The sequence below is a fragment of the Tubulanus polymorphus genome, chromosome 7 (genome assembly GCF_964204645.1).
Source record: "Tubulanus polymorphus chromosome 7, tnTubPoly1.2, whole genome shotgun sequence".
Taxonomy (NCBI): Eukaryota; Metazoa; Nemertea; class Palaeonemertea; order Tubulaniformes; family Tubulanidae; genus Tubulanus; species Tubulanus polymorphus.
In genome coordinates, this window is record NC_134031.1 from 16,295,243 (window position 1) to 16,314,976 (window position 19,734).

At 37.6% G+C, this 19,734-nt stretch overlaps 3 protein-coding genes across 8 annotated transcripts; all 3 read left to right on the forward strand.

Moving 5' to 3' along the window:
• Nucleotides 1-154: 154 nt before the first annotated feature.
• On the forward strand, nt 155-9,790 carry LOC141908640 (uncharacterized). 2 transcript variants are annotated; one of them, XM_074798756.1, is made up of 24 exons: nt 155-246; nt 477-508; nt 595-712; nt 1,444-1,516; nt 1,594-1,665; nt 1,754-1,832; nt 1,978-2,067; nt 2,171-2,242; nt 2,627-2,780; nt 2,872-2,957; nt 3,044-3,244; nt 3,330-3,477; nt 3,562-3,635; nt 3,726-3,792; nt 3,879-3,992; nt 4,325-4,407; nt 4,497-4,603; nt 4,890-5,649; nt 5,736-6,025; nt 6,126-6,194; nt 6,386-6,429; nt 6,511-6,614; nt 6,757-6,884; nt 7,383-9,790. In XM_074798756.1, exons 1-24 carry the CDS (start codon nt 215-217, stop codon nt 7,461-7,463), a joined length of 3,078 nt encoding a protein of 1,025 aa, XP_074654857.1. In that variant the 5' UTR covers nt 155-214; the 3' UTR covers nt 7,464-9,790. The 2 variants fall into 2 exon arrangements, with proteins under 2 accessions (XP_074654857.1, XP_074654858.1); XM_074798757.1 differs by having other exon boundaries at nt 1,444-1,504.
• Nucleotides 9,791-10,057: 267 nt separating this feature from the next.
• Nucleotides 10,058-12,796, forward strand: LOC141908756 (negative elongation factor E-like). Of its 2 annotated transcripts, none has more exons than XM_074798940.1 (10): nt 10,058-10,224; nt 10,316-10,376; nt 10,488-10,528; nt 10,605-10,661; nt 10,828-10,902; nt 11,182-11,263; nt 11,726-11,978; nt 12,061-12,115; nt 12,288-12,399; nt 12,507-12,796. In XM_074798940.1, exons 1-10 carry the CDS (start codon nt 10,144-10,146, stop codon nt 12,584-12,586), a joined length of 897 nt encoding a protein of 298 aa, XP_074655041.1. In that variant the 5' UTR covers nt 10,058-10,143; the 3' UTR covers nt 12,587-12,796. The 2 variants fall into 2 exon arrangements, with proteins under 2 accessions (XP_074655041.1, XP_074655040.1); XM_074798939.1 differs by having other exon boundaries at nt 10,473-10,528; nt 12,507-12,794.
• A 715-nt stretch (nt 12,797-13,511) lies between these two features.
• LOC141908315 (adenylate kinase isoenzyme 1-like) lies at nt 13,512-19,615 on the forward strand. 4 transcript variants are annotated; one of them, XM_074798309.1, is made up of 6 exons: nt 13,512-13,668; nt 16,545-16,593; nt 17,239-17,402; nt 17,626-17,748; nt 18,109-18,300; nt 18,857-19,615. In XM_074798309.1, exons 1-6 carry the CDS (start codon nt 13,609-13,611, stop codon nt 18,935-18,937), a joined length of 669 nt encoding a protein of 222 aa, XP_074654410.1. In that variant the 5' UTR covers nt 13,512-13,608; the 3' UTR covers nt 18,938-19,615. The 4 variants fall into 4 exon arrangements, with proteins under 4 accessions (XP_074654410.1, XP_074654414.1, XP_074654413.1 ...); XM_074798312.1 differs by lacking the exon at nt 13,512-13,668 and adding an exon at nt 14,908-14,994; XM_074798311.1 differs by lacking the exon at nt 13,512-13,668 and adding an exon at nt 15,722-15,877.
• Nucleotides 19,616-19,734: the final 119 nt, after the last annotated feature.

The following is a 19,734-nucleotide window of genomic DNA, read 5'->3' on the forward strand; positions in this document are numbered from 1 at the left end:
AATCTGCTCATTTAAGGGGCGATGATGTGCTGCGTATGAAAATGCGATTAATGTGAAAAAATATGTTTAAAATAAAGATGGTTGTAAAGTTTTGTTTTCCCGAACCCCAAATTTCTGAGCGTCACCTGGCGGCATTAACCGTTACTATGTGTTAAAATGGCGAGCTCCATCGCTGATGATGTAAACAGAAACTTTCTGAGTGGAAATTTGAGAGATGAGTAAGACGACTGTGTCGCAGCTTTACAGGTCAGTTGTATTTAACATCTGTAATTATCTGTGTATGTATTCCTTTTAAATCAGCGTTCATTCAAGATGAGATAGTAGCGATTAGTGCATGATTTGTTGCTCGGTGGTTCTTTCGTGTAGAAATTTGCAAATCGAAATCATATGGTTGGTTGGGGTCGAGTTCCAATCTGCATTGATTGTTGCCAAGATTATGGGTTCGTTTTCATCAATTCTTTCTTTAATTTTTTCAGACAAGCAGAATCGTTGAAATCTAAAATAGCAGGTAACTTTTTTAGTTTCCCCAAATTTGCCCAATTAATCGCACAATTTAAACCGTGTATTGAATTTCACTTTTATTTAATCATCCAGATACATCATTTGGAAGTAACGAAGCTTGGACCTCTCGTCAGAGTTTGCAAGATATTTACCAGAAACTATTAGTAGTTGATTTGGAATATGCCTTGGATAAGAAAGTGGAACAGGATCTGTGAGTATTAAAGAGAAGCTGGAATGTGATCAAGTAGAATAAATTACGAGACGATTGAATAGTACTAGGCCTATATAGGTTAACTATTTATTTGACGCACAAGCTTTCGCTACTAATTTATAGAAGTTTCATCCACTCACTCACCTGATGGAGTTACTATACATTAGTAGCGAAAGCTTGTGCGTTAAATCAAATTATTTACCTATAGTGCTACTCATCTCGCTATTTATTCTAAACCTGGTTAACACCCCTACTCTACGAATGTGCTCAAAGAGAAATGTTAAAGTTCATAGATGCCAAAGTAATCTACTAACGCCCTTTGCTGAGTGACCTAGTTTTTTCCATACAACTGGCGCCGTATTTTGTGTGGCCCATTCTCATTAAATCGTCAAAAGATTGTTTACTTCTTGGCACAAAATGTGCCCTCTTCTCATCCTGTCTGACCAATGAAGACAGGATACTAAAATAAAATGTAGAGTAGAGGTTTAAAACACATTTAGAAATGCAGCGCTGCACTTGGTAATTTTTCTAAGTAGTCAGGGGCAGCACCTTTCTATCAGTCACTTACTATTGTAGATTTATTGGAAACTGCTATATGGTCAGTCTTTCCGTATACACCAGAAATTATGATTTCTCTGTGATAAAAGCAACCGTATGAAAGGGCTGATATTGGGATATATAATGTCATACCGGCCTAGATATGTATGAAGTCTTACCTTTTTGCCTTTCAGTTGGAATCATGTTTTCAAAAATCAGATTAATGCTATGCAATCACAAGCTAAAGACCGACAGGTAACGTACAACGTAAGTTCATTTTCCGATGAATCATTTCGTGTCGGGCTCTGTTTTGAAATATGACTAAACCGGTCTATGAATTACAGAACGTGAAGAAGTCTGAAATTCAAGCGAGTCTCAATCTGTTTTTGGAAACCTCCAGTGGATTTTATGTGCAGGTTCGTAGTACGACAACGCTGCTTTCACTTTCGGGAATTTCCCCTCGAAGTTTGCCATTTCTGTAATTGCTTTCACTTTCTATTTCAGCTCCTCGAAGAACTATGCAGTGCCTTTAAACTAGATCTCCCATTTCGAAAACAAGCCTCATTTTACGGAGTACTGAAAGGTAGCCACTAATTTTGAAGTCTTTAGATCCACAAAACATGAACAAAGAATGCCTGAAATGCAATAAATTTTACAATAAAATGTTATAGATTATATTTGCGTTAAATAATCTTCATTGTTCGAATATTTGATTTTCCTCATTGTAGAATCTAGTACGGTCAAAGGAATCAAAATGCCGAAGAGAGTTTCAGCTATGTATATTGTGCAATATGCTTTAGTTCATTTGGGGGATATAGGTAATTGACGTGGTGTTTCACATATATGAGTACACAGTGACTGATTCAGCTGAGCAAATCATCAGGTGTTGAATTTTCTATTGATTCTGTTTTTATTACGTAGCGAGGTACAGACAGCAGATTGATCAAGCTCAGACGTACTACAGACACGCCGCTTCACTCGTACCTTCTAATGGTAACCATTCGATATTCATTAATTGATTAACCCTTTCAGTGCCGACTAATTGATAATACAATACAAAAGTGCCGGAGATAATCTCAACGTCTCAAGAATTTCAACCCAGTGTGTTGAATAACGGGTATACCACTGATATGCCTCTACACCGTGGTGCGGTGTATCGTTAGTTACTTTTATTTCACTGTTTGACAGATGCTGCCAACTTTCAATACCCGGTAGATATCAAAACTAATTACTAATGACATCAATACGCCGCGAAGCGGTGTACTAGTGTCGCCCATTTATACACTGCACTGCAGTGTAGAATATGCGCTGAAAGGGTTAATTTACCAAGGAATATTGAGATTCATAAGTATCATTCCGTGTGTTCTCTATTCATAGGTCAACCGTACAATCAGTTAGCGATTCTGGAAGCGGCGAAAGGTAACAAATTGGCGACGGTTTTCTATTATATACGCAGTCTAGCAGTGAAACATCCTTTCCCTGTAGCCGCCACAAATTTGGAGAAATTCTACACAAAAGCTAGCAGAGAACCGTAAGTATAAGTTATCTTTTTTACGTGCGGCGGATTTCGATATATTCGATCAAAGAATCTGTGAAATTGTTGTAATTTTTGCGATTTTCAGAATTGGTGACGCAAAGGGGAAATTATCTATGAATTCGATAGTGTCGTACTACCTTCACTTTCATGCATTGATACACCTGTGTTTAGGTAAGTATTCATAAATACCAGGAATAAGAATGAATTGGAAATGCAGGCAAACCCCGCATCAATTCGTACTAATGGAATTTATTCAGATTTGGATCTGGCGAAGAAGCTGAGCGATCGTATCATTAATAATTTGGTCGTGCACATAAATTCGGCCAGTTTCAACGCTTATCGCCTCGTGCAAGTGGTCTCTATAAACATGTACGCTCTGCATCGTCTGCAAAAAGATAAGAAAGATCAGCTAAACGCGCAACAAGAGCGATGTCTCGAACTAATGCTTAATTTTACTGGTAAGTAATTTTCGATTGTAATTACCGGTTCTATCAACAAGTCTATTTTGTTAACTGACTTATGTTTCGTATCGGCCGCTTTCAGTTTCATTGCTCGATCAGTTTTTGTGTAACATCCCGAAACAGGAACAGAAAGCGAAGGACTACCATACGTTACCCGCTATCAAACTACTGCTCGACTGGGTGAAATTAAACGACCAATGTCTGACGAAACAAACGTTCAAAAATTCGGCGTAAGTTCACAAAAATTTCGGCCGTATATCTTAATATCCTGGTGATCGCTTTTGAATCATCAATTGTCATTATTTTCTCTGCAGGATTTTCTTCAACCTGTCCAGATTGTTGAACAATATACAAAGTCCGGATGCCGCTAAAGTTGATTTGGAAACATGTATGAATTCGGATTTAGTCCAATAATCATCAAGTTAAGGCTATTCCATGCTGAAGTATTAGGCAAATATTTTATGATTTTCATTTGTAGATACTAACTGGCCACTACCGGAAGATTTGGATACGATTGGTTTCAAACCATTAGATGAATATCAAAGGTAAGAAGGACTTCAACAAAAAGACATGATGACAGAAAATTTGTTGAAAATTTTAACAGCGTAATTATTGTTGTTTTGTTATTAAGTGCGTTGGACTTCAATAAAAAACTCAGTGATGTTGTAACCGTGGAAACTGAAAATCGTCTACGATGTCATCGTTTGTTGGAACACGGAAAATGGATCAGCGAAAATTTCCCGAGGTAAGAATAGGGGCTGATCTAGGGGTGGTTATGAGGTCCTGACCCCTGCCTTCCCATCTAGGTTGCCGAGACAGCAATCGTTAAAACCTATAAATTTGGCACTCATCCTTTCGGAAATTGCATCTTTCCAGATGGGTTTCTTCAAAAAATATCTAGCTCTTATATTGTAACCCCGCTTGTGGTATGGCTGCTTTATCCGAGGAATGCCATTTTCTTTTAGCCCCCCACCTTCTTATTTGTGTAGATTCATCCCTGAAGAATTATTTTACAATGAGAACTTTCAATTGAAAATATGAATGTAAATTTGACGAGTTGACTGCGTTATCTTATAGCTTAAATTTGTTGAGTGTACAAGCTCTGAAATCTGGCAAACTGCAGTTCCGTGTTCCGGGGGCACATGTGAAACTAGTGACTGGTGAGTTTCATATTTTATTCCATACTGTGCAACTCATGATTCATCGTGAAAATTGCTGAATATGAAAAAAAAATTTTAAATCTTTTCAGGAAGCGACAGTGAAAATGAAAAGACCGGAGCGGACAAGAAAACGTCGAGGCAGAATGTAGCGATTCAAGCGATTCTACAAAACAGTAAAACTGAAAACAGAATGGAGGTAAGGCAGATCATATTTAGTTCATCAGTGTTGCGGATAGTTTTTAGTTCTTAATCCTTTCAGTGATGACTAATTAGTACTCGAAAGTACTGTGGAGATAATTTTAAAAAGATTTTTTTAAAAGTTCCACCCCAATGCGCTGAACAACAGGCATACTGATAAAGTGTATTGTTGGTTACTAATATTTCACTAGGTTCTGCTATCTTTCAAAAGAGATAAAAACTTTTTCCTAAGAACAATCATACATCACTCGTGGTTAGATTCTCAATGATATGGCATTTTACAGGGCAACAAAATTCTATCGGAGAGACCGAAGTCGGGAAAGAAATCCAACAGCGGAAAGTCAGGTCAACCGGTAATCGGCAAAGTTCAAATTCTGTCGCCGCCTCACAGCAAGAATCAACAGCAGCAAGGAAACCCGGTAATCAGCTACAGCGACGGAAACCGCTCGCGAAATAACTCGGCGAGCAGTCAACACAGTGACATGAGCTCGACGTCCAATCAGTCGATCGGGAATCACACGAATACGGTTAGAAAGAATTCGAATCCGTCTGCTAGTAATGTACGATTGATAAATCAGCCGAGACACCAAACGCCGCATCCGCAGCAGTCGAATATCCCGTTACCCGAACAGAACCTAGCGAGTTTCCCTCCTTTACCGACCAATTCGGTGAATGGAATCGGGCAACCGAGAGCTGGGTTTTATTCGGGCATGGCGCAGACCGGAGTTAACAGGATGCCGCGGCCACCGGCTAATGTCGATCCCGATGTTCCACCGCCGGCGAGAATGTTCCCGTTGTTCTCGGCGCGACCCGAGAATAAATATCATCCGAATCATCCACCCCCTCCGTCGGCGGCGACGTCGGAAACGCGTCTGAACTCGCAGCCCGATCCGAACATATTTCCCAACTACCCGTCACCCCCTTCAACGACTACAAATGGGCCGGTGATGTCCACAGGTGGCGGATACCCATTCATGTTCCCACCACCCCCACAGATACCACAGCAACCACAACAATTGATGAAGCCGGATTCAGGCAATTCAGGTATGTTTCATCAGTTACTCAGTCTGTGAAGAGTCCAGGCAAGTTTTCCGCATCAATGATCTCCATTGTCGGAATTGCTTTTCCAGGTGCGCGGATCGATTTGGGGAATCTGTTTCAAGAATATCAACAGCAGCCTCCTCAACAAGCGAACTGGCCGATCTATCGACCGAACGTTCCCCCGCCGCCATTCGGAATCCAGAATAACCGACCGATGGCGCCGCTTCCGCCTCATATGGATTACGATCCTTTGAAATCGTTGTTCAGTCAACCTCCGCCGGGTCATCCGTTATTCCCCGGATTTTCGCAGCAGGCGAGCAAAGAGGAAAGTATCGATATCTGGAAACCGAGTACGGCTGATTTAAATTTGAATATCGTGGTAAGGGCTAGCGTTAGATCTGTAAATGTCACATGTTTATAGAATTCTGTACTACTTAGTTTCAGTGTTCCTTCACGTGATCAATGTTGTCTTATTACAGCAACACACTGCACCAAACAGGGACAGCACATTCTCCGCACCCTCTAGACAATCTTATCACCTTCATGAGGTATATATCTCATTTTTGCATTGGCATAAACTGGTATCTTTTATTTGGAAAATTTCTCCGACAATAGCAACATCATGCACCTCGTCCACCGTGCACATTTTCTCAACAACTCGTTCCAATTTTCGCATCGATTTCGTAGAATACATAGATTAACGATGATGGTAACTTCTATCGACTGTTATGTATTTCAGACTGCACGTAACAACCTGGAACCAGTGGAAGACAACGGAAATAGGTATGAGCGTGATTCTGAAGCGTTCAATGTACATCAGTGGCGCTAGAAAGTTTGAAATTATGGTATTGTTGATATTTTCAGTTCGCTGTTTTCTTCTACTGACCAAACTGGTGTTGCGTCGTATTCATTATTCAGTCAGTCACCTTGGACTATGCCACCACCGAGACAGAAAATTGAGAATAAAGGTTTGTTTGATGAATGCTAGTTTCTTCACAGCTGTACCACACTAAACCCCAATGACTGGGTTACTAATTCGTTGTTTGATCTGAGATACGTGAAAATTTTACAAAATTGGAAATAATGTGACAGCGCATCATTTGTTTACAGGTGTTGGGTTCGACATGGTTTATAACGGAGAGTGTTCGAGTGGTCAATCGCAACCGGTACCGCAGCTGATTCCAGCGCCGCCCGATCATCATTCAGAACAAGATCAATACGCTGCCAATAACATGCAGGTTCGTTCATTTATCAACTTTTGAAAAATTGTTACATTTCTAGATGGATTCAGCAAATGTCCGTGTATTATCAGATAAGTGTTTGTGACAGGGTTCTTAAAGATCATGGAAAATCTTGGAATTCCAGGGGAAGGAAAAAAACGAGGGAATATTGACTCTTCTCTTTAAAATCATGGAAAAGTCGGGGCCTGGTTTTATAGACTGGTATTACCTTTAACCCAAGGACTAATTCAATTCATTTTCAATTGAGTTGGCCCCTGGGTTAAAGGTAATACCAGTCTATAAAACCGGCCCCGGTGATTTTGAAAAATAGCTCAGTCCTTTTGATTTTTTTGAAGCTCAGTGTTTTAGGGAGCAGTGTGAACAATCTTAAATTGTGCGGCAATGCCACCCTCGATGATAGCCCCTTACGACATTACAGTGTCCTTAAAAATTTGATGTCGAAATTGGTCCCATACTGAGAAAGGTTGAAAAGCATTCAAATTCTATGAATTTCAGTCATTGTGGTCGTCGGGTCCATCTCCACTAGAGAAACTACTCGAACAACAGAAACAACAACGTCAGAACGACCCGCATTGAAGCCCGACGTCGTTCAACGATCTGACACGATCGATGGGTTCTACAGTCGTCTAAAAAACCAAATACAAAATACCAGAAATCGAGAAGAAAAAGAGAGAGAAATACAAAAAAATACGCGACAAGAATGAGAACGACAGGAGAAAACAGAAACGACCAAGTCGAAAAAGAAGAGAACGGAGAAAGAAAATGGCGGAGGAATGTTTTAAGGCAAAATGTCTCCATCTTTCTCGTATAAAATGAATCGACAGTGGATTCAAAGCGATACGCAAAAAAATACACCAAAATAGATAAATAGAAACTAATTCAGCCGATGATCATGAATCTATTATAATCGCGTGTGTGTTTAGAGCATAAACAAATGTTTCTATAGTCGAAGCACTGTTCGAGGGCTTTCGCGAGTATAGCATCAGCAGACTATATATAGCGAACTAAAGGTGAAATACGTAAACGGCATCATATAGCAGTTTGGTGAATTGCTACGGTCGGTTACTTTCCATATAATTTCATTCGTTATGTATTATTCTTAATTATAAGTGGAATATTACCGATATATATATATGTATATATATATCTAGCACAGCATTCGATACTTGAAATCGCTCCACTCCGTCTGTCTTAGTTGAGAAGAAAATTCGTAAGGAATCATCGAGCAATTGCTTGTTATTCGTATGCTCGCATCGTTATATTATGAGGGACAGGTTTCTGATGATGGAACAGACTGCATAAAGATACCGGAGTATTCCGTTCTTTTCGAAGTAAGTTCCGTCTTAGAAAATTACAGGGGTCAAGATATGGTAAGGTTATGTTTTTATCGAAAGTTGTTTTCAAACAAATGAAGGCGGTCTTTTATCAAGAATATATACCTTACGTATCAAGAAGCGCTTACGACTGAATACAGATTATTCAAGAATATCCATAGTTCCGTATTAAAATACTTATCATCAACTTCAGCAGAAAACAAGAGCAATGCATCTACTTGCCGTAAACGCCTTTGGGCTCTTTAAGCCTGTATACATCAAAAAATAGTAAAATCATATTTGTGAGTTGCTCAGCAACGTTATTGCTTGAAGTATTGTGTACGGTTATATTTTTTTGGCTAAAAAGAATGTGTGACTCGGTGCGTGTATGTTCTAGTTGTTGGAATAAAATGATAAGTTGTACCAATAAGTGTTAGAATATTCAAAACTTGGCGTCACATTACCAGTTGAGTATTCGATACTCGTTTGCAGTTATCTTGTGGTGGATTATAGTACATGTAGCTTGCAGGCAGGCCTTGTTATTGACATGATTACATTTAATCGACATTTACCTATAAGAGATGCTTCAGATTTTGAAAGATGTTTTCGAAGAAATGAAGCATAAAACCCAGATGGACGTACGTTTTCGGAAGCGATCTCGACATCGCTTTGGAATGCGTGTATCAACGAAAGGAATGATAGTTCAATCGAATTCTTCAGATTCGAGTAAATTTGTCGTTCGGAAATGGATATGTATGATAAATTAGGGATTTGTATGAACGATAAAATTTCTCATGAAAGAAATGTATGCAGATCGTATGTATAATAAGGTGCGTTGTATGTGTGTGTGCTTGGAGTAATCATCGAATTCAATGATAACTCCCAACGTGTGTGGGTGAGGTGTGTATGCGTTGCTTAAAATTTTCGTAGGTTCGTAACCAAAACTGATTAAATATAATAAGATTCAGGAGATGAATTTAATAAGGGCTGTCTATTGAATCCATAAAGATAATTTGGTGTAAACTTAGCCTACAGGTCTGTGCAAATTGTGTGAGGCCGCTTTTGATTACTGGTTTGGTTTATAGTCTTCGAGTGAATGTTTGTATTATCAAGATTTGAAGTCTTTCTCGTTGCGTTTTGATTATCGTGTTCGCAGCTGAAACAATGAAGATCATTGTTAAGTAATATGATAGCTTTTAACAGGAACATTTAAAGGGTGATGCTTTTTATTATTTGTAAATGTAGGTAGTTAATTACAATGTACGTACTTCCGTTGCAGTATTCCAGCAGGCACTTCATAATTTTTCATGAAAACCGATGATGTAGGGGGTAATTGCGCTCTACTTCCTCTTAAGACCGAAGATGGTTGTAACTTTCATAATTATTGTTATTATCTACACATGATGTATATTTCTAAAGCTAGACATTTTGGGTGCGGTAGTATTCAAACATTTTACCGATTCAATGCATGGAATATTATTCATATAGAAGGTGGTTCAGTTGTTATTAAGATGTGTTGTCTTGTGTAGTGAATTTTTTCTCATTCATTTTGTTACACTGATAACTGGAAATAAAGAGAGACTTCTATCTTGATCGCAGAAATTTTCAGACTTTTTTGATCGCAACCTCAAGACTGTTGGAGGAATACAAGTTCAATCTGCTTTTTTGCATATTCTGACCCTCCTGCTGCATAAAGTGTGGGTTTTATATCGGATTATTGTCCAATAGGGTATTAAATTTCTCTACTGGCCAAAAGAATATTCGCATTCTATCTGAAGTTAGGAAAAACGACATTTAGTACTGAATTGGCCACTGGCAAGTGACTGATTAGGTTACGACACAAATAGTAAAATTGTGGAGAACTCAGAGGCGATTTTCACTCGGTTGCTGTTCATAATAACACATTAATTCCTATAATATTGTGATAAAAACCAATTTGAAAGATGGTTTATATGCATTATCCCCAACACTTAACTGAGGAAGAGGAAATGTTAATGAAAAGATACGCTAAACTCAGAAAAAAGGTATTTTTTACTCGAATTTAGAAAAGAACTTCCGTGTTTGGTGGCACTAATTACCGAATGAAACCGTTAATGATTTTCTTTTCGCGTTTAGAAAAAAGCTTTACAAGCCTTGAGAGCCCCTAAACCCGAACCTGAACCACCGGAAAAACGACGTAAGTAAAGTGGATGACATGCCTGAATACTGCAAATCAGTCTTATTAAAAACACATATGTGCTATCATACATGCATTTTTAAATTCTATATCAAGCAACTCCATCATCAGAGGAAATAAAAGAGCAAGCAAAAAGATTAGTGAAAGCTGGAGTACGTATTGGATCACTGGATTACATTTTCAGATCCATGAATCATAAAGTTCATGTTTTTTGTCCGCTGTTTTTAGGCAATAAAAATCAACAATGAAACGAAGAAACAAAGTTTCAAAAGGAAAGTCACTCGGGTATGTTTTTCAACAAACTCTGTCTAATTCCTTAAAATGACCTAAGAAAATAGATTAACTGGCATCCAGATATCCTCCCTCATTTAAAATCAGCGAATTCTAGAGTGAAGTGAAAATCTTTTCATTTTAGTCGAGATATGTTTTACCAGTATATTTTCTTTTGTAGGATGTTGAAAAAGTTCACACTCCTGCGTCTGTCGGGTTTCAACCATTTAAGGATGAAATAGACGACTCATCGGATGTAAGTTTCAAAAGGAAATCTGATTGAACAAAAAAACATTTGTTTTTGGTTAGATTACGTGTTAGAAAAATTGAAAATTGAAACCTTTTTTTTTCATTTCTGCTGAGCTAGATTGATCCAGCCGGCCGCCTATCTATCCTGTACAATTCTTTTTTCAAATCACGACCAAGCCAACAATTCTAGAAACGAACTGATTACAAATTTTGTAGCAGTTAACAAGGCCGATTAGGAGAAACATTGTATAATTTTTTTTGCCAATGTGGTTGATTTTTCTCAAAGGTTTTTCAACCGCCAGCGAAACAAGCGAAAACGACTGCTTCCAGTGCGAAATCAATGTACGAAAGCTTTGTTCCCGAATCAGGTAAATTTTCTTCCTTTATCGAGTGCATTTAGAATTTCATCCCGAATAATACAATTTAATAGCAAAACCAAGCGGGTCCAATAGAGGTTAGATCCATATAGTAGGGCAGTTTATGCAGCATCAGTGGCATCCGAATGCACAAACAACTGAAACACAATAGACACATACAACATTTGTAGTGGCGGAATAACCGTTGGAGAATTTGAAAGAGATTTTGAAACGTGACTGGTATCCTGATATTAATCTCAGTATTAGTAATAAAGTCAATGAGCAAAACACCCAAAGTTGGTAATATAAGAGTTTATTCTGACAAGTTTCAAAGTTTGGCTAAACTAACTTCATTATCGGAGAAATGAAAATAGAAAGAAACAAACCACAAAATACTGAGATTTATTTCAGTCTGAGTCATGTAAAGACAGTTGAATTTATTTCATGCTCGAAGTTGATTCCTTTGTTTTGTAGAACGAGAACAAATGGAACAGAATTCGGATCACAAAGACGTCGAACGGAGGCGACATCGGAGTTCGGACCGTCGAGATTCGGAACGCAAACACGAACCCCTACCGCCGCCTCCTCCACGTCGCGAACCAAGGGATTATCCGAAAAAAGGAAAAACCATTTACGTATCTGGTCGCGGAATCTCAGAAATGATGATCAGAGAAAATTTTGCCAAATTCGATAAGATCACTAACATCCACATGGAACTCGATAAAAAGTGAGAGTGCGGCAGTCAATTGTCACTATTGTCAATCGAATGTTGCGACAAATTTTAATTGCTCTTTATTCGTTATTTTCAGTTGTTGCTTCGTGACTTTTGAAAGTTTGTCCGGTTCTGAACTTGCGATTCAAGAGGTACCAACATTATATATTACAAATTTTCTTTTCTCCAATTCATCGTGGTCACGACCCCTCCTTGCTTTGACTGCCCTCAGAGAGAAATTATTGGCCCTGCTTGGTCCAAGGCAAGCATCTAATCTAATGTATTAGAAATATCTCATAAGAAATGTGATATTTTCAATTTTAGATGGATCGCAATATAATTAACGATGTTTATTTGAGAGTGTCTGTCGCCCGTCGTCAGCCAAACTACGACGCACCGTCGGGGGAACAGTCGAAAACGGCGTGGTCATCTATAGGTAAGCTTTTTTCCATCAAACGTCTTTTATCTCAGAATTTTTGCGCTAGCAAAAAGACTACCATAACTCGTATTGTCTCCAAACTGAGGTTTCATTCAATTCTTCAGCCGCAAGTAATTCGCAGAAAGGTTCACATAAAGACAAACGTCATTTGGTTACCTACGACGATTCGGACGATATATTCTAAGAGAAACGCGATGTCGTAATTTCGGAACTCGGATTTATCGATGTCCTCAACTCTCTTGTTTTGTCTCCAGTGCTGCTCACTCGTTGAGTCGTCTGATGATTTTGCCTTGTATTGTGGGGTGAAAATTCTCAGCTGATTCGTCGTTTTTAAAAGAGTCTCATTTTTGTTGAATGTTGTATAGAGTAATAAAAGTGTATGAATAATTTTGTTAATGAAATATAAGTGTTTCGTTGCCCAGGTCGGGGAAGTTTATTTGGTTCCTATTAAAAACCAGAGCTCGAATGAACGCTGACCAGATGCTGAAAATGATTTAATGTACTCAAAATGCTCAAGTTAGTCTAAAAAAGTGGATGAAAAACCACCAATTTGACAGTTGGAAAATAGATCCAGAGTTTCTCCAATTTGTCCAGAAGGATGAAATATTTCACGAACGCTGGTGCTATTTATAATGAACAAACAACTTGACTGGTGCATTGAATAACAAGTTGGAAGTCTGTCCTATTGAACATGTTATGTCATGATTGATTTCAGAAAAAGTAACTTAACAAAACAACCATGACAAGTAATATTTATATTTTTTTACCACACAATACAGTGTACATATAAATAACTCAAACAAACTCTAATCAATCGAAAAAATTTTCATTTTCACAAATATTGCATTGTACAAATCTATTTAAACATTTCAACATTTCATCATAGCCTTATATATGATCATAGCTGAAAGATAATCAATATAATTGAACGACTCAACTGGCCATCTTCCCAGGGCTCAAATTTGGCCAGTGAAATCCGTGAAAACTAACTTCCTTCAAAATTCTGGAATTAGGAACAGTGGGCTACTTCGCCGGAGTTTACGGCTTGTCTGTTGTTTTGGCTCCGTATTGTGCTGCCATCTCGAGGCGAATCTCTAGGCAACAGTTTTTTTGTTGATTAATGGCGGCCGTTCTAAAAAGGAGGAATTTAGATTGTAAACGGATTAATACTGTCTCATTATCGCATTTTCTCGTACAAATTTAAGGATGTATGCATCTTATAAAGAGGAACAGAAGAAGCAGGAAGCGGACGGTGCCGAGAAAGAGGTAAGCACGTATCTAAATGATTCTGAAAAAAGATGAACTGAACTCCAATCCAATTTCTTTTCTGCTGCAGCCAGACCGCAGTGTCGTCAGTCAGACTCAGTGATGATGCAGCTGATGGCGATGCTGTGGGAGACAGTTCCTGGGGTTATTAAAAAGCCATGAGGCGTACCACCAAGGGGAACTGGTATATAAGTGGCATGCTGAAAATCTAGCGCTTAAAATTCTTCATTTTTGAATTTTACTGTAGTAGGCCTGTCAATCACAGCATTTCTTGAAAATGAACTTTTGTTCCAGTGTGACTAACTTATGCTGATGATTAAGCCTATCAATTCATATTAGTTCTTCTTGAGTTTCATCAGTGCAGTGTGATGATGGAAGTTCATTTTCTAGATACAAGAATTAAATGTCTCCAATTATAAATGCCTGAGCTCAAATCGTGTTACTTATTTACTCAGTTATTTCGTTAGGTTTACCACTATCAAATACAGCCTTAAACCCAGCCAGGGCAGCTGGAAGATTGCTAGGTCACGCACTGGATGCTTTGTACACAAAAATTCTATTAGATTCCAAAATTGATGGAACAATTTTTTTTCTTTCACAAATAGCAATAGATTTAGGCTAAACCTACAAAGAAATCCTAATAGTTTTCTTTTTTTATATTTCTGTTCATGGAACCATCAAAAATGTAAATGGAAATCAGAATTAATAAAACTTGTGTCCAAATTGAAATAAAGATTTTATGTGTAAATTATATGCACAATTATCATTTCAAAAATCCCACCTGTTCTGCTCTGGTTAGTCGGTTTTGGTCAAGCGCACTAAGAAATAAACCTACTTGTTTTGTGAGTAACCGTACCGTGAAATGAATGGCCTACTGGTGAACAGTTTATGAAACGCTGTCAGTCATATTCAGCTTTCAAACCAATAATGATTCACCTTTCATCTCAGACTTACTATTTATATAACGAACTGTAAGACGATACCTCTCTCCTTAATCTCTCCTTAGACCATCGCCTTAAGCCAAACCTCTTCCAAATCCAATATTTCACACATTTTTAAGTGCAGGTCGATAGAGAATTTATTCTAGATATTTCATATCTGCTGAATTAACTTTCATTTCGCTGGTTATCGTCTATAATGCTTATACTATTACATTCTACTCTCCCTCCCCTCCCCCTCTCCCCTCCCCTCCCCCTCTCCCCTCCCCCCCTGCATTACGACTGGTATAGTCTCTCTAGAACTTGTTTCACTTTGCTTCTAACTCGTTGCCACACAAGGTCAGGGTTACCTGTAGAGGGATAATACCGCACTATCAGGAACATGTCTGTAAGTTTTTTTATTCCTTTCTAGAAAATAATCTGATGTCCATTACTTATACCTGAGTTTTGAGTTTTGACCTACCATCATAGTTTTGGAGATAGTTTGTTTGAATGAGATAAGTTTTCATCGCGGTATAATCAAAAATTATGTGTAATCTATTTTCTAATGAGGATAATGTCTAAAAAATAATGATTTTTTGTTTGTTTTTGTTTGCGCCCATTTTTTAATGTAGAGAAGTTGTTTATACAGGGTGGCCACTGACCTGGCAAACTGATGGAATCAGAAAAATCAGGAAAAAAATCAGAGAATTTGATAAGTTTAGCAGAATAACGTGGAAAACTCGGGGAATTTGGATATTCTATTGAGCACGCGTTTCTTTATCCATACATGATGAATAAATTTTAACAAAATTTTCTAAACCAAGAAATTCCTCGGTATTTACTCAGGGAATAATATATGATAATATAAGTTTATTTCTAATTTTATGTTATAACCTGGAAACATCAGGGAAAAACTCAGGGAATTTGTAATTTGGTGGAAAGTGTCCACCATGCTGCTGCCATGTATATTATTTGATTTTCTGATTTGATTTGAAACTTCGGTATGTCGATCTGATATTTTTAATATCGCGTTCAGGCTTTAACGGTAGAAGAGATTTATTGGTCACTAACACGACCACCGCGCTTAAACCTGTCTATGATTGAACCAAATACTGTAAGACTGTCACTTTGTACTGTAAGTTGAATGTCAGCCTAACAACGTCGTGTGTATAGTAGTAACATCTGGCCAGTGGACTAGGCCTACTGGAAATATCGCTTCTTACGTAGAAAAATACATTCGAGGATATTGAAATATGGGTTGCACCCCATCGACTGCGACCAAAAAAGAGGTCAGAATTGAATGAGATTCGTAAAAATTAGGTGTTTTTATGTAGATGTGATATTCATAAACCGGAATAACAACTCAGGGCTGTATGTACATATTGTATGTAATAAATACCTGGTAGATGTACCTTGCTGTTCTCTTGTTATAGTGTTGACTATAGTCTTTGGTAATAGATAACATTGCGCTGAAAGAGAAAGGCTCATTATATATAGCTATATATATATATATATATATATATATATATATATATATACTATGTATACCAGTGAATCTTATTTTGTGAATCTTATGATTACTGAAATTTAGCAATAGGCCTAAAGGGTTAATTTCTGTGAAATGCCTATGTATCACTTGAGTTAATATGTCTAAAAATCATCTACTTTCAGGGTAAGTCTTTGGCAACACCTACTTCATTTGCTGAATAGAAAGAAAGGCCTCTTTGCTGGCTGAATAACTGACTATGGATCAAAGGAATAGGATAAACATACACTCGCAAACCTATTACTCACGAAAATAAATTCTGCTAAAATGATTCTGCATGAGAAAATCTAGGAGGAAACTTTGTGATGATATAAAGCTTTTAATAATATATGATTCATACTTGAAAGATGATTAAAGTCATGTGGTTTAAAGCACGAACTGGTGAAAAATATGTTGAATTTGTTTTTACAGCTGTAGATGTTACTCCTTTGAAGGAATGCCGCGTGATCTTTGTTGTCGGTAAGATTAATGATTAATTTTTGTACGGGCGCAATAGAAAACCTAGGTGTCTTGTATTTGAATGTTTGTCTAATGTAAAGAAATTCGAAGCCCTATTAATGATTGAAGGTGAAATTTGCTTGTACATTTAAACCTTGCGTAAGTCGGATCAGCGAAAATAAGATAATCGCTTATATCGGGTGAATATTGATGGTCCAGATTTGTCCTTCACTTTTTCAAAGAAATTTATATTCCATAGTCAGAAACTCGCCTACCTCGTAGTTTTCTTGGTCCCAAAATAAAAAAATCTGCTAAATCACTTGCCGGAAGTTGGAGGGCAGTTTGATTTCGATCCGGCCTTGTTCCCGGCCAGAAATCGACGACACATGTCAACAGTCGTTATTTTAGTCGCTGTTAGCGTATTAGAAACTAGAAGAATAAACCGAAATATTTCAGTGTTTATAAATCGTTCCTAGTAGACAGAGATGTTGATTTAATTTTTCCGGTTTACATAAATTAATTCTCATATCGTGGTTCGCGAAAAAAGCCTGGAAAACCGTCTCTGACTTTTTTGTCCTAAAAGATCCAACTTACGCGAGGTTTACTGGACGGCAACTCGAGCCGTCAATCTACTCGAATATGAGTGAAAATCGATTTATTTTCCAGGCGGTCCCGGTAGCGGTAAGGGAACGCAATGCGAGAAGATTATCGCGAAGTACGGCTACACGCATTTGTCGACGGGGGACTTGTTGCGTTTCGAAGTGAAATCTGGCTCCGATCGCGGCAAACAACTGACAGAAATCATGAAAAAAGGCGAACTCGTACCCCTTGTAAGTGAAAAATAATTTCAAAATTTATCTAAGTCGGGCACAGTAAATCTTTTGATAAAAAGGAAACTCACTTTTCTAGTTAGATTTTACTTGTAAGCCAATTGAATTAGGCATTTTGCTTGATACGAGTTCCTGGAAGAATTTTGTCTAAAAAATGAAAAATCACCCCTGAAAAAAGTGTTGTTGCGATTTGATGGAAGGAAATTTCGACAATGATTTTCAGGACACCGTGTTAGACATGCTTAAAGAAACTATGTTGAGGAACAAGGAATGTAAGAACTGTACGGGATTCTTGATCGACGGATACCCCAGAGAAATGGATCAAGGCAAGCGATTCGAAGCCGAGGTACGAGATTATCCACGACAATTTCGAAAAAGAGTGAAATTAGAGATTTTTGTAACGGGATGGTCACTTGCGTGGAAAAATCGAGAAAAAATCAGGGAAAACTCGCAAAATTTGCCAAATTTTATCAGAATCTGGAAAACTCTGGAATTTGGATATTTCTATTGATCATGCGTTGCTTTATCGGCGATTCAATGACAAATGGATGAATTGTAACATTTAAAACCTAGAAATTCCTCGAAATCACTCAGGAAATTTTGAGTGATCTCATGGAAAAATCAGGGAAATCTTGGGGAATTTATGAATGGCCGGAAAGTGGCCATCACCCTGTGTAATTGTAATGTTTGTATCGTTGTTTTATAGGTGGCCGAGTGCTCTTGCGTTTTGTATTTCGAAGTATCCGACGACACGATGAAACAGAGGCTGATGAACCGCGCGAAAACGAGCGGACGTGCAGACGATAACGAGCAGACGATAGTTAAACGATTAAAAACCTTTAACGACGTGACAACGCCCGTCATCGATTACTACACCCAAAAAGGCAAGGTTTGCAAGGTCAGTATTTGTAGAAATAGCCTGTACTTTCAGAATGTGTGGAATAGATTATGAGATTAGAACCCACTATACAAATTTAAATGATGGAAAAAAACAAGATTTATTCATCATACCTTCTAAACAGAAAATGCTTTCAAAGGTGCTTAAACTCCTTTTATTTGAGCAAAATGCCTGAAACTCCTTCAATTTTGAGAAATGGGCAATTTAGATATTTACAGTAGACTACGCCATATCGGTACAGTTGGAACCAGGATTTTTTTACCCAATTAGGGGGTTACCAAATTAGAAACCAAGTTAACTAGTGTGAAGGGCAAAAATTTGCTTACAAAACCAAAGAATTAATGGTTTACTGAGATAAACAGTACCAAATCTACTGGGATATGAAAGTGATGCAGATGCTTCCTCGAAATTTGAAATTTTCTCCTTTAAAACTCTTTGTATTCAGGAATGACTGATATCTATGGACCCTGTGCTGTTTAGGAACATTTTCAGAAATCCGACCTCGGAAAAGCTTTTGTTCTCTACCGCCTAACCTCAATTTGTATTTCGATTTCAGATTTCGGCGGAAGGAAGTGTAGACGATGTCTTCGGTCAGGTTGAAAAAGCATTCACCGAACGAAAATTAAGTTTGGATTAAACACATACGCACATACTGTTTATTACGTACATCAGTTATATACAATGCATTGTTATATAGAGAAATCTCTTCAGCTATCCGCAATGCATGCTGCTTTCAATTCAGTGACGTCTCTCCAGACATGGTCTGCTTCCACGTGGTCAGTAACATGCTGAATTGATGTCGTTTCCAAAATAAAAAGGCATACGTCTCCACAGACGCTAGAAATCGGTATCTTATCACTGTCCAGTGTATAGATAGTTTTATCTTATTTATTCATCTACCTTAACATATTTATTTGATAGCTGTTTTATTAAGTTTTTAGTGTTTTATCGAAACAAAGTTTGGTGATGAGATTCTTCAACTGCTGATTGGGTTATATGTTACACGATATTCAATGTAAATTATACTGAAATAAGAATATATCTCTAGGTTATATGCACTGTGAATGTTTAAAACTTGGTTGTAAACTTCTGTTTATCTGAAATCTTCCTCTGAAATGCTCCTCAATATTCTGCTAAGAAAATTTTCTTTCTTGTAACTTGTTATTTGATTTTTTAACTGTTTTTTTTTTATTTGAACATGAATCTTTTCCCCTCCTAACTGCTGCTCTAGTTTTTAAATGAATTAAAACATTATTTAAAATTGTGATCAATCTTTTTTCTCTGTATCAAAAAGAATTAAAGGAAATAAAATAAACACCAAAGATATAAAAACATTGATGTAGTTTGCCTTTATTTATTTGTTTTTTCGGATACGGATATGATATATGTGGCAATAACTAATTGGATCCGGGTCAGGATTGACAATAGGGCCCC

Excerpts from the sequence above, each read along its gene's own strand:
- LOC141908640 (XM_074798756.1), top strand. The coding sequence starts at position 215 with ATGAGTAAGACGACTGTGTCGCAGCTTTACAG. Across the intron at positions 3,636-3,725 it reads TAAAGTTGATTTGGAAACAT|ATACTAACTGGCCACTACCG; the intron begins GTATGAATTCGG and ends TTTCATTTGTAG. Across the intron at positions 5,650-5,735 it reads GCCGGATTCAGGCAATTCAG|GTGCGCGGATCGATTTGGGG; the intron begins GTATGTTTCATC and ends TTGCTTTTCCAG.
- LOC141908756 (XM_074798939.1), top strand. The coding sequence starts at position 10,144 with ATGGTTTATATGCATTATCCCCAACACTTAACTGAGGAAGAGGAAATG. Across the intron at positions 10,903-11,181 it reads AAATAGACGACTCATCGGAT|GTTTTTCAACCGCCAGCGAA; the intron begins GTAAGTTTCAAA and ends TTTTTCTCAAAG. Across the intron at positions 11,264-11,725 it reads AAGCTTTGTTCCCGAATCAG|AACGAGAACAAATGGAACAG; the intron begins GTAAATTTTCTT and ends TTTGTTTTGTAG.
- LOC141908315 (XM_074798309.1), top strand. The coding sequence starts at position 13,609 with ATGTATGCATCTTATAAAGAGGAACAGAAGAAGCAGGAAGCGGACGGT. Across the intron at positions 13,669-16,544 it reads CGGACGGTGCCGAGAAAGAG|GCTGTAGATGTTACTCCTTT; the intron begins GTAAGCACGTAT and ends TTTGTTTTTACA. Across the intron at positions 18,301-18,856 it reads AAAAAGGCAAGGTTTGCAAG|ATTTCGGCGGAAGGAAGTGT; the intron begins GTCAGTATTTGT and ends TTTCGATTTCAG.